Raw genomic sequence first — 12,991 nt, 5'->3', positions numbered from 1 at the left:
GCTTAACCTGACATGTTATGAGTCTCAGCTACAGGTCTAGGTCTCAAGGAATAGGGAGCTGGAGAGATGGCTCAATCCATAAGCACTTGGTGGGCACGCAGTCAGGGGCTGGAGAGGTGGTTCAGTTCATAACACACTTGGTGGGCAAGCATGAGGACTTGAGTCTGATCCCTAGCAGCCATGTAAAAGATCTGGGCATGGTGATGTGGACTATAATCCCAGCACTGGCAAGGTGAAGATAGGGGAGCCCTGAAGCTCACTGGTCAGCAAGCCAGCCTGGCCAAATGTACAAGTTCTGTATTCAATGAGAGATCATGTTTTAAGAAATAAGTTGGAGAGGTAATGAGGAAAACACCTGAGGTTAATGTCAATCTCCAATGTGCATGTGCACACATGTGTGCATACACACACACACACAGAGAGAGAGAGAGAGAGAGAGAGAGAGAGAGAGAGAGAGAGAGAGAGAGAGAGAGAGAGAGAGAGAACATGTATACATATACAGAAGAATAGTAATAAAGCAAGTTGAGTCATCTTTAGGAAGATAATACAGCATTATGGGTGAGGATGCAAAACCAAGATGCTGTGTCACCTGGGATAAATCACCCTCTCTCTGATTTCCCAGTTTCACATCTGTAGGCTGAGAAAATTGAATTATGAGGTCTTTGTATTATCCTTCTAGCTTTAATGTCTTCATGGGCCATTTTATTCTTTTTTTTTTTTAGTGCTTACTAGATAGGACACACTGTATTAGGTGCTGGGGTACAATAGTAGAAAGGCACAAACTGAGTACTCACAGGGGGCAACAGAAGTCACCCTAATAATCTCATACCAAATAATCACAATCTGGAATGATCACTGACAGCACAGAGTCCAGCAGTCAGGGGTGCCTGTATGGGAGTCTATGGTGGTCAAGAAGAACCCAGCAGTCAGGGGTGCCTATGTGGGAGTCTACGGTGGTCAAGGAGAACCCAGCAGTCAGGGGTGCCTATGTGGGAGTCTCTGGTGGTCAAGGAGAACCCAGCAGTCAGGGGTGCCTATGTGGGAGTCTCTGGTGGTCAAGGAGAACCCAGCAGTCAGGGGTGCCTATGTGGGAGTCTCTGGTGGTCAAGGAGAACCCAGCAGGCAGGGGTGCCTATGTGGGAGTCTATGGTGGTCAAGGAGAACCCAGCAATCAGGGGTGCCTATGTGGGAGTCTACGGTGGTCAAGGAGGACCCAGCAGTCAGGGGTGCCTATGTGGGAGTCTACGGTGGTCAAGGAGAACCCAGCAGTCATGGGTGCCTATGTGGGAGTCTATGGTGGTCATGAAAACCTTCCAGAAGTAAACAGCTCTGAGATGGCAGTGCATGTGAGCAAAAGACAGAAGAAGAGAGAGGACACAGATATTTCAGACTGAAGGAACAATTTATGTAACAATGCCAAGTGTCTGAAGACACAGAGAATTGAGTGTAGGCCATGGCAATGAGGTGTTGGGGAGTGCCGGCATGAGATGGACAGGAACGACTACATATCCAGAGCCAGGGCAGAGGCATGACAGCCACTGGTGCATTTTAAGGGCACCAGAGAAACACTGATAGCTGTAAATTGGGACACAGCACAAGAGTGGGAGGAGCCAGCTGAGAGGTCCTTCCAGAGGACAAATAAAGAGCAGTGGTGGATAAACGAGGGGGCCTCCATATCTGTTCTTAGCTGTAATGACCACAGAAGTTTAGAAGTATTCAAAAATGGAGCCATGCTCTCTCAGCCCCAGCTGTCCATGCCAGTGTCCCACAGACCAAAGACGCCGACTAAACTCAGCATCGCATTCGTTTTCCCCAGAGCCCTTCGGCAGCTTCCATCCATCATGACTTTATGACTATTTGGCAAATGTTTGAATCTCAAGGTAGATTCTAAGTTTGGGGAAGATAGTATTATATTTTCTCTTTTACTCTTCGTTCTTAACTCCACCTCTGTGTGTGTGTGTGTGTGTGTGTGTGTGTGTGTGTGTGTGTGCGCATGCGTGCGTGCGTGTGTGTACTCATAAGTGCTACATAAAGAGGTCAGAAGACAACCTTAGGTGGTGTTCCTTGTCTGCCACCTTGTTTGAGACAAGTTCTCTGGTTCACTGCTGCCTACACCAGGCGAGCTGACCCATGAGTTTCTGGGGATTCTCCTTTCTCTGGCTCCCATCTTGTCCTAGAAGTACTGTGATTGCAGTCATATGCTACTATACACATCTTTTCTACATGGTCCTAAGGATCCAAACTCTTATCATTACTTGTATGGAAATGTTTTATCAACTAAGCCATCTTACAAACTCCTTCTTTTGTTTGTAAATTAGTTTTTTGTACCTAAAATGCTGTCTACCACACAGCTGATGGCTGATACATACTTGTTGGAGTGTACTGATGAGAACAGCACATTTTTCCAGCAGAAACCTGCTGACTAGCCAGATTATATCTGGGTGAGAGGGGAAAAGGCGAGTTGGCAGACACATGTGTGGGCCTCCAGAAAAGTAAGCTAGGACTAACATTCTATGGGAGCTATAGCCAGGAGCAGATGGATAATAACACTACATTCTAGAATGCCACTTCTTCTGGTCCCTTCCTTGAACAGAGTAGTCACTCAGTATATGTTAAACCCACTGTGGACTTTGTCAGTTAACTCCCTTTGACCTCATTGTTTTTAGCCAGCACATGAAGGCAATCCAGTCTTCCATCTTTGATGAGGATAGGGCCAAGAGGACTATGAAAAGGAAAGTGATCTATCAGTTTAGAAGTAGATGTGACTTCAGTCCCTGCAGGAGACATGAGTACATCAACGTGGGAAAGAGGCTGAGGATTGAGGAAGTAGGGAGAAATGGAATGTCAGAAGGAGGTATGACAGCCAGAGACAGAGGACGCTACCTAGAGACTAAGTTCCCTGGTTTCCTAGTTGTCAATAAAGGAGTGAAGCCCAGGCTGGCATCAGCTTACGTGAGTACTACTGGATCTCTTTGCATTCTTTGTTTTTGTTTTCCTTTCTTAGTGGCTGTGATATGAGACTTCAAGCGCAGGAACAGTTCTATCCAGGACATCCATAGACCTTCCCTAGTCCTCTGTCATCTCCCAGACAGGCCTCAATGAGAGGTGGAAGGTATGCAGATACATGAGGTCCATCATTAGCCCAGGCTTCCTGTGTGATTGCTAAGCAACCTCCAGATTGTTTTATAAATGAGCACATTCACATCTAACAGATGTGCCTGTTACATGGGGAGGTTGTGTAAGCCTCCACTTTCTGGCTGGCAGACTGAGGTTACAGCAGATCTTTTCCTCTTTTAAAAAAGTAAATTATTCTTGGCCTAGGAGATGGCCCAGAAGGTACAGGCATTCAGAGCACAAGTCAGACATCCAATCCCTTGAACTCACACAAAAATCCATAGCAGAAGCAACAAGAGAGACCCTGCCTCAAAAAAAAATGTGGAAGGAGAGAACAGACTCCTTATAAGTTGTCCTCTGACAGCTCCATGTGCACTGTGCATGAGCGTACACACATGCACACACACACATGTGCACACACACACATGCACACACACACATGTGCACACACACAGACACTAAGTAAATAAAAATTTAAAAAGTAAAGTATCCCAACATGACTGAGACTAAAGCTTGATAATAAAATAAAATGAAATGAAACTATCATATGCGTGCACACACACACACACACACACACACACACACGAGGAAGCACTTTTGTAGATGAAGAAATTGAGGTTCAAACTTATGAGACATTTATCTAAAAATCTGGGCATCATGATAGTGCCTTCACAGCTGGCCTGAGGACCATGTAGATGTGAAAAGGATACAATGACTGGATTGCACCTGAGAGAATATACTGTAGCCCTCAGACCTCATAGGCATAATTCAAGGGATGAAAGGATTTGATTTTTCCTGGCAATCAGGGCCACTAGAAAGGAACAAACTAAATGTGTGTGTGTGTGTGTGTGTGTGTGTGTGTGTGTGTGTGTGTGTGTGTGTGTGTGCGCGCTCTGTACAGCCACTAGAAAGCTTGGGCTCTGTCTGTGCCCCTTCCCCTTTCCCTTGTGTCCACTGATGGCTGGTTTGGGCCAGAGGGGGCAGGATTTGCACATGAGTGGATGAAGGACAGTGCTTCCCAGCCCCTTTCCTTTCCCCATAATGGCTCTTTACTACTGTAGTATGTAGACAATTCATCCCCCAGCAAACAATAACTGGCTTGTTTACTGTAGTCCTCTCAAAATCTTTGAGGACGAGTTCTTTAAAATGTCATGCCATTGCGATTGGTAGGGTGAAACAGGAAGAAATGGCATGGTGGGGTGGAGGGTGTGTGTGTGTGTGTGTGTGTGTACGCGCGCGTGCACATGTACATATGCACCGGTGTGTACTTGAAAACATAGGGGAGAGAGAGAAATGGAGATGAGGGAGAGGGAGGGAGAGAGGAAGAGAGAGAGAAAGTGTGTGAGAGAGGAAGTGAAAGACAGAGAGAGCAGGAGAGTGGGAGAAAGAACAGAGAAGCGAGGGAGGACAGAAAGAAGAAAGCATGGGGGGTGGGCAAGTGTTGAGTGACAGTGGAGTTGAAGGGAGGTTCATGGGGGCAGTTTCCTCTGCTGAGAATACAGCCCCACAGCTCTGACAAAAAGACAGTAATAACTCCTAATTCTTCACTGGGAAACCACTGTGCTTTGAAACAGGCTGAGCCTAAACTCGGGTTCCAGAGGCGGCCCTGGTCTTGAGCCCTATGGCCAGGTTAGTTCAACCCCACCCACTGTGAAAAAGTTCCTGGGCCTTTGCTGGAGTTTTCAGGAAAGAAGTGTGTCTCCTTTGTGCCTGGGGTTACTGAACTGGTGGGACATCCTAGTGCCCCCTATATGCAGAAAATCAGAAGGACGGAGGGAGAACGCACACTATTGGCATTTCTGAATGCAACCATGGCTAAGGCTAGCCCTAACCCTAGAATTTTGTTTCTTGAGAAAAATCTCCTTTAGGTTGAAACCAGTTTAAGCTAGCTGCAGGTCATCTTCAACACAAAGTCCTGGCAGAGGTGAAGGTTAAGAGGGGGTGCACAGGGATCTTTGAGTAGGGTGGAGAAGAGGTACCAGCTTCTCTGCAGCCCAGGGGAGAAGGGAAAGGAGGAAGGGATGCCCCACCCCCTGGGAGGTCCAGCAGGCACAATACTAATCCTGATCTCTCACCTCTGCTTCAGTGGATTAGACTTTCCAGAAACTTGAATCTAAGGCTCACTAAAGCCTCAATAATGAAGACAGCAGCTGAATCTCTAATCCCTACATTCTTTCCTATGCTACTGAAATCCTAACAGGAAAGATTCAAGCATTCTCCATCCCTGTATTCTTAACCAGAACCATACGGGACTCTTTCATACAAAACTAGCCACTATCAAGGAAAAAAAAAAAACCAAACAAATCGCTATAGATATAACTTCCAAAGACTCATTAGCATGCTTCTGCTGATTAATCTTCAAATTTAATTAATAGAAATGACACTTTCTTTTAATTTGCATCATTAGTCAAATGAGCATCCTAATTAGGATTTATAATATACAGACTTATAAACTCCAGCAGATGAGCATAAACACAAGGAGGGGCTGCCTGTTCTGACAGGCGTTCTCTCGTTACTCTCCCACTGGCTTTCAGAATCTGGGAAAAAGAGAGGATCAATTTCATTTCCAAGCAGTTTCTATGCAAAATATTTTGTTAGATATATTCAAGCTATTCAAAGCTATACATGACTGAGATTCCAAACTTCATTTCTATAACTGAAGACTTGTATCATTCAAAATAAAGCTACAAGATGGACGATCACTGGCAATAGTAGGTGGTACTTGTAACATTTAAAAGGAAGGGTTTCAATTGGGACATACATAAAAGCGACCTCAACTTCCAGAAAAGCCCCATACAGAAACCCCATTAGGAACATGGTGCATCAAATGAATCTATGGTTCTAAATTTATTAGTGAATACTACCTAGCAAGCCAAGGAACAGTACGTTGCTTACAAGAGCTCACTACTTGTTCAACTCTCTCCATGAAAGGAGGAAAATTCTCGAAGTGGGAAAGAATGTTGCAATATCCCAGGCTCTGTACCAAGGTGTCAATTATATTGAAAGCACATGGATGGGATCCACTGGTGGGCTGGCTGCATGCACTGAACAGTGACCTAACTCCAGAGAGGGAGAAAGGGAAGGAGAAGGAGAGGAGGGGAGGAGGGGAGGAGGGGAGGAGGGGAGGAGGGGAGGAGGGGAGGAGCGTGGAGAGAACACACATGAAGTGACCCCATAAGGAAAGGATTGTGTAAAATTTCTTCATATTTATTTCACAGTTTGTCATGTTATTGTGCATTAACGATGGCATGGTGCCTCATACTGTGAATGTTTGTGAACTGGTTTCTTCGGGTTTGGCGGTGGCCATGTTGGAAGAACAGCAATGGAGCTTATGGAGTGCAGCTCACTGGCTAACACAGCTGTCTCCAGAATGCCCCTTGCTTCTGCTGGGCCTTCTCCTGCTTATGATGTCCTGTTCCCACTGTGTTTGTTATGGTGTGATTACTATGTCAGAGAATCCCACCGCATCTAGTGCAGTGTGATTGTTTCGTGGGAAAACCCCACTCCTCACTGTGCCAGTTATGTGCAGATCACAATGAAGATGATTTTTATAGAGCAATGATGCTTAGAGATGTGAGATTTGCCAAGGATGGAAAATGAAAACTAATGGAAAAACAAAAAAGAAATGTGATAGTGGGTACCTTTCAGTGGGCCCTGCCAAGGTGTGCCACTCAGCAAACATTCCTTGTGTGACAGAGTTAGTGCAAGCCATTCACTGGGGGAGGGAGCAAGTGAAAGAGCGAGCGAAAGGCAGTCTCGGAGTGGGCACATGAGAGAGAGAGAGAGAGAGAGAGAGAGAGAGAGAGAGAGAGAGAGAGAGAGAGAGAGAGAGAGAGAGGGATCAGGGAAGAGGCAAGAAGCAAGAAAGACAAGAGAAACAAGAGAGAGAGAGAAGAGTCAAGAGAGGAGCAAGAGAATGAGCTGAGCCGGGCGGGCACTTTTAAAGGGTGCACATGTCACACAGCTGACAGCGGAAAGGCACCTGGGGACAGGTGATGATGAAACTGCTTCAGCAGCAGAGGCAGGCTGCTGCCATGGTGGAAACGAACAAAAATAAAAGGAAGTTTGATGCATTATAGACCCATGAATTCTACCTGTGGGAAAACAGGCTGATGATCGAAGAGAGCAATTATGTCCCTACACCCAAGGTTACGCCTGAGTTCCTTGGTCATGTAGCTTACAGAATCAATCACGGCCTTCAGTGTGCACCTTTAAAAACAAAGTTGTGAAAGGAAATTAAATGACCTATTGTGTGTAACAAAGAAAGAAAGACGGTTGGCTAGAGCACTTGTTTAAGGTTTTGTGGAGTAGATGAAGGACAGGAATTGGTTGCATTGAAACAGCAGACAGTGCATGCCAGCACAGGGGACCGGCTGAAATATCATTAAGGTGACATGTTATGGTGGGAACATGAGGACAAAGGAAGATGTTTAACTACGTGGGGGCTTCTAAGGAAAACATGTAACTTGTCATCATAATGTGATTTCTTCCCGTGTAAAGATGTTAGTTTGTTTGTGGAAAAATATGTAGCTTGTGGTTGGGAGATGATTTTCTGCTTGCATAGAGATTTTTTCCTTAGGTGGTATAAAAGGCTTAAGAGAAAAACAAAGACAGAGAGGATTAAGTTTTGCCCCTCAGTGTGTTTAATAGTTGCCTACTCCCCACATCTTCAGTTTCTCTGACCTGCTGAAGCTAGACTCTGGCAAGGGCTGTCATCTATTGTGACAACGAATAAGCCACCGTGGGCACAGGATTACAAATCCAGATCACTTTTATGTGGTTCACGTTGACAAACCACTCTATGAAGTGAAATGCTTGGCAATGACTAAGTAATCACATTGGAAAACCTATCCATCAAGAAAATATTGCCCATTAGAGGGTGTGTTATGGTTATATCCTAGTGATGCACACATGATAGGAAGTATATGCTTGGAAAAACAATACTTATGAAAGTTCTCATGGAATTGCAGGTACAGTTTGCTGAGAAAACCCCAGAGGTCCAGTGGTAAAGTTACTTGAGATGTGTACTCAAGATACACTCTCTCTTTGAGAGGGTTTCTCACAAGGTAAGAATTCTGGAAATTCTGCAGAAGAGACCCTACCAGCACCACTCCAATAGAAGGAAGGAGGAAGTGGCCCAGTGAACTCTGGGATGTGCTGCTGTACATTGGAAATGATTTAAGGCTCAGACTCAAAGTTTTGTCTCCAACATGTTAATGGCTGTGTAGCTTTGAGTAGTTGATAGCTCTCTCCAAATCTCAGTCTATTGCTAAAATGGAAAATGTTATTGATAACTAAGTATAAAAGTATTCTGTGTTCTAGGATAACACTCAGTACATCATTAGTTATAAAAATCATCTTGACAACAGCAGCATTTTCATGGATGCGTGTCCATGTGTGTATATGCATGTATGTGCCCCGTGCATGTGGAGGTTAAAGAGTCTCTTGCAGAAAGGAACCTAAGACTTTAAGAGTTAGGTTGGCTGACCAGCTGTGGTAGTTTGAAAGAGAAAGGCCCCCACAGGCTCTTAGATTTGAATATTTGGTAACCAGGGAGTGGCACTATTTGAAAAGATTCAGAGGTGTGGCCTTGTTAGAGGAAGTGTGCCACTGGGGGTAGGCTTTGAGGTTTCAAACAGCCCATTCCAAGCCCAGAGTCTCTTCTTGCTGCCTGTGGACCCAGATGTAGGAATCCCAGCTACAGCCATAGCACCATATCTGCCTATACACCATCATGCTTCCTACCACAATCATAATGGACTAAACCTTTGAAAGTGTAAGCAAGCCCCCATCAAATGCTGTCTTCTATAGGGGTTGCCATGGTCATGGTGTCTCTTCATGGTGGATCACTAAGACACCAGTGAACCCTCCCGTCCCTACTTCCCCAACACTGGGATTGCAAGCATACAGCATTGAACCCAGACTTTTATGTGGAGCTAGGGATTCCACTCAAGTCTCCAGGAGTGTGTGGCAAGCACTCTGTCTACTGAGTCAGCTACTCAGCCCCCAACAGCAGCTTCTAGTTACATCACTCCCTATAACAGAACTCCAGTGTTCCTTGTCAGCTGACTGCTGACCCCTCTGCATCAGCCAAGGTGCTGTGCCTTCTATATTTCTCAGCTCAATAGCCCAGACTAGTGCCTGTGCAGCCTTGGCTCATCCTGCAGGCTGCACTTACCTCATAGTAGCTCTGGACAGCATTCATAAAGGCCTCGTCGGCCACGATTTGGGTCTCCCCATTGAGGAAAGCCTGGAACCGGTCCTTGACAGTCTGCAGCTGCTGTTTGCTGATCTGCAGAGAGAGAAAGAGAACCTTGAAGGCTTCATGGAAACAGGAACATGACTACTTTACAACAAAGATACCCACCTATCAGAATGGGGACCTGCCTGATAAGTGAGCAAACTTTCTAAACTCGTATGGAACAGAGTCAGCACTAAAAATAATACAAGCCAAGTTAAATACATTGCTTTCAACCATGTGGGACTGCTTATACCACAGAAATCAGGAAGTGCTATCAAACAGGTATATATGTTTATTCCTAACTTTTAAAAGAGTTGGCTGTTGAAGCATTTCACTGGGAATGATGCTTGGTTATATTCAGAATTTGCTATTTTTTCCATCCCTTACTTTGATCTGTGCTTGTGGTTATTTATAGGCACAGAGCTTGTAAGATAGAAACTGTAGAGAATTGGGTCACATCTCTTCCCAGATTCATGTTTAGGGATGCATCACTGGCTGGTGTTATTAGCCACATGGGACTATTTATTCTGCAGAAATCAGCAAATACCACCAAGCAAACAGGCAAACTTGTTTATTTATTTATTTATAACTTTAAAGAAGAGTTAGCTGTTGGAACGTTGCCTAGCGGACACCCCACCATGCATCACAGATACTTCACTGTGTGTAACGGACACTCCACCCGCAGGTGCTTCTGGGGTCTGAATCCCTTGCAGAATGTACCGTGCAGAGGCTTTGGAGCCACTGGTGGTGTGAGTACACCCCTGAGCATAAAATAGTAGCTCAAGGAGCAAGGAGCAAAGAGGCATATTTGGGCTGTAGGTTATGTGCAACTCCCCACCTCACAACCCCAGTCAGTTTTGGAAAACAAAGAGATCCGAGATGTGAGATCCGAGCTGTATCCTTTGGTGCTTGTGAATACCTCGTCCCTCCTCCTTTCCCTCAAACATGATCAGCACCAGTATAAGAAGGACTTGAAACCCCAGCTAAGACTTCCTCATATGTGATTCAAAGGCAAACATTTGTCTTTACAACTCGTGGTTATGATTAAATGCGTTAGATCCATTTTGCTATTTTTTCTCTAAGGCTTCCCAAGGGCTGCACTAGTGACTTACATGTGACAAGCAGTCAATTAACATTGATTTAACTGAGTAAATAAAGTGCAGGAAAGATGCTATCTGTGGGTTGCCTTGAAATAGCTTAGTTTCTGTTGACATTATGTAAAGTTAATAAACTACTCAAAGTTCAAGTTCCAGACTTCTAAAAAAGTAAATACTTTTAAAAAGTTACATTTCAAAATGAAGGATGAGATACTTCTGAGGACCACAGTTCTAATAGAAAAAGAATATTCCAGCAGCACCATGATGTCTGAGCACCAAGGCATTGTGGAAAAGCCACTTACATTCTGACTTGACCAGAGAGCTAAGCTTTTGTAGGATGGGGCGGGGCTTAGATCAATGCATTTGATGTCACTACCCATTTTATCCTTTGGAATACAGTAATCACTCTAACTGCTCGTTGCCTCATGAGGTTACAGTTCTTCAGTGACATAAATCCTTTCTGCAAATTAAGGTGTATTGTCCAGCAAGGGGACAGGGTGACTACAACTGATATAGTGTGTATGTGTGTGTGTGTGTGTATGTGCATGTGTATGTGCATGTGTGTGTGCATGTGTATGTGCGTGTATGTATGAGTGTGTATGCACATGCGTGTGTGTATGTGTGTGTGCATGTGTGTGAGTGTGTGTGCACATACACGTGTGTATGTGTGTGTGTGTTTGTGTGTGTGTGTGTGTGTGTGTGCGTGCGTGCGCGCACATGTGTGTGTGTGGTGCTAGGGATAAAGCCTGTGCTCCTTGTGTTTTCATTTTCTTCTTGCATGCTAGGCAAACATTCTACCACAGAACTATCTGTACAGCTCAGATGCTGCATCCTTAAACAGCATGGAAGTGAGTGTTTCTATCACAAAAATGCCATTCATGTGCCTTTGCCACTTAGGTTTAACCCACCACATAGTAGGAGCATAATCTAAGCAGGTTGCAAACAACAAACACGATTTTGTCTGTTAATTAAAGTGGTATTAAGTTTCTTTATGGAGTTCAAATGCCTTTTCCACTAGACTGGATACAAGTGGAAGATAACGTGTAAATCTCCAGGAGACTGAAACCTCATCTGATTTCTACTTGAGAAACAGAACAAGGAGTTTTTTGAATGTTCGTGACTGACTGCTGGGGAGCTCTGATTAAAGTTTGTAAGTTTTGAAGAGCTGGGGGAATATGGAGGCAAGGGAAGACGAAAAGATTTAAATTTGATGAGATTCATGCTTGTTTGTTTTTTGAAAATTCTTGTATGTATATGTACGTATGCTTGTTCATATGTGTGTGGGTATGAGAAGGCCATAGGTCAACCTTGGGTATAGTTCTTCAGAAGCCATCCACCATATTTTTTGAAGCAGGTTTTCTCACTGGGACAAGAGGCTTGCAGAATAGGCTGGGCTGATTTGTCAGTAAGTGCCAGGGATTGGTCCTTTTTTGCCTCTCCTGTGCTGGGATTATAAATATGTACCTGTGTGTGTGGCTGAGACTTCAAGTGTCTACCTGTACGTGGGCCAGGGATCACAGATAGGTACCAGTCTGTATCTGTCCATAGGTGCTAGAATCACAGATATGTACCAGTCTGTACCTGTCCATAGGTGCTAGAATCACAGATATGTATCTGTCCATGGGCTAGGATCACAGATATATACCTGTAGGTGGGCTAGGATCACAGATTTGTACCTGTCCATGGGTGCTGGGATCACAGATGTGTACCTGTCCATGGGTGCTGGGATCACAGATGTGTACTTGTCCATGGGTGCTGGGATCACAGACCTGTATATGGTCTGGGTTCAAGGTCATCCTCATGCTAATGCAGCAGGCATTTTATAGACTGAGCCATCTCTCCCACCCTGAGGTTCATACTTGCTATGCTCTGGAAGATTCACCACTCAACATCAGCCACATTTGTAATTTAACGTTTAAAACAATTCAAATGATCTTTAAAATGCTTTATTTTAATCAATATGTCCTAAAACCACTTCAACATGTAATTGCGACAGGAACTTCTGATGAGATATTTCATTTGTGTAATGCCATATCTTAGAAATATACCACTCTTTCCTCTTCTAAGACATTACAGCTGAGTCATTGCAGGCGGCTGGGGCTGCCATGTTGAATAGTATTGCCTTAGAACATGGAAGGACTCACATCTTCACTTAAGCTGTCCTATTGAGACCCAGGAGTATTGCATAGTGACTTTGTATGCCTCTGAGACTGAGCTGCTCTGTGCAGCCACAGGGGACCCACTCACAAGATGGCATTCTAGCATTGATCCCTCCAAAGAAGGTTAGGTGGAACTTATTCAAGACAGAATTCCTAGCCACTCAGGACAAACCAGGCCATTTCATGGACTTTATGTTTAGGATTCTTTTCAGGTCAGGTCAACTCTAGCTCTGTGAGATGTGGAAGGCATGCAACTTTGGGTAAGCTTTTGTCTTTAGTACTTAAGAGTAATAGAGACAAAATTAGGTGCACACACCATCTGAGCGATCAGGATTGATTGCTGACTAAAGCCAAACCCACTATCTGAATTTAAAGAAATA

At 44.5% G+C, this 12,991-nt stretch overlaps 1 protein-coding gene across 13 annotated transcripts in view; it reads right to left on the bottom strand.

Moving 5' to 3' along the window:
- Positions 1-12,991, bottom strand: part of Cadps (calcium dependent secretion activator) — a 445,492-nt gene that overhangs the window by 334,113 nt on the left and 98,388 nt on the right. For all 13 annotated transcript variants that reach the window (XM_052734121.1, XM_052734120.1, XM_052734114.1 and 10 more), the window contains exon 2: positions 9,293-9,406. In XM_052734121.1, coding sequence (XP_052590081.1) covers positions 9,293-9,406 — 114 coding nt within the window. The remainder of the gene's footprint in view (positions 1-9,292; positions 9,407-12,991) is intronic.

The sequence above is a fragment of the Peromyscus californicus genome, unplaced genomic scaffold, assembly GCF_007827085.1.
Source record: "Peromyscus californicus insignis strain IS unplaced genomic scaffold, ASM782708v3 Scaffold_12__1_contigs__length_115047231, whole genome shotgun sequence".
NCBI lineage: Eukaryota > Metazoa > Chordata > Mammalia > Rodentia > Cricetidae > Peromyscus > Peromyscus californicus.
Note: the sequence above shows the minus strand (reverse complement) of the source record. Positions and strands in the feature narration are given on the sequence as shown.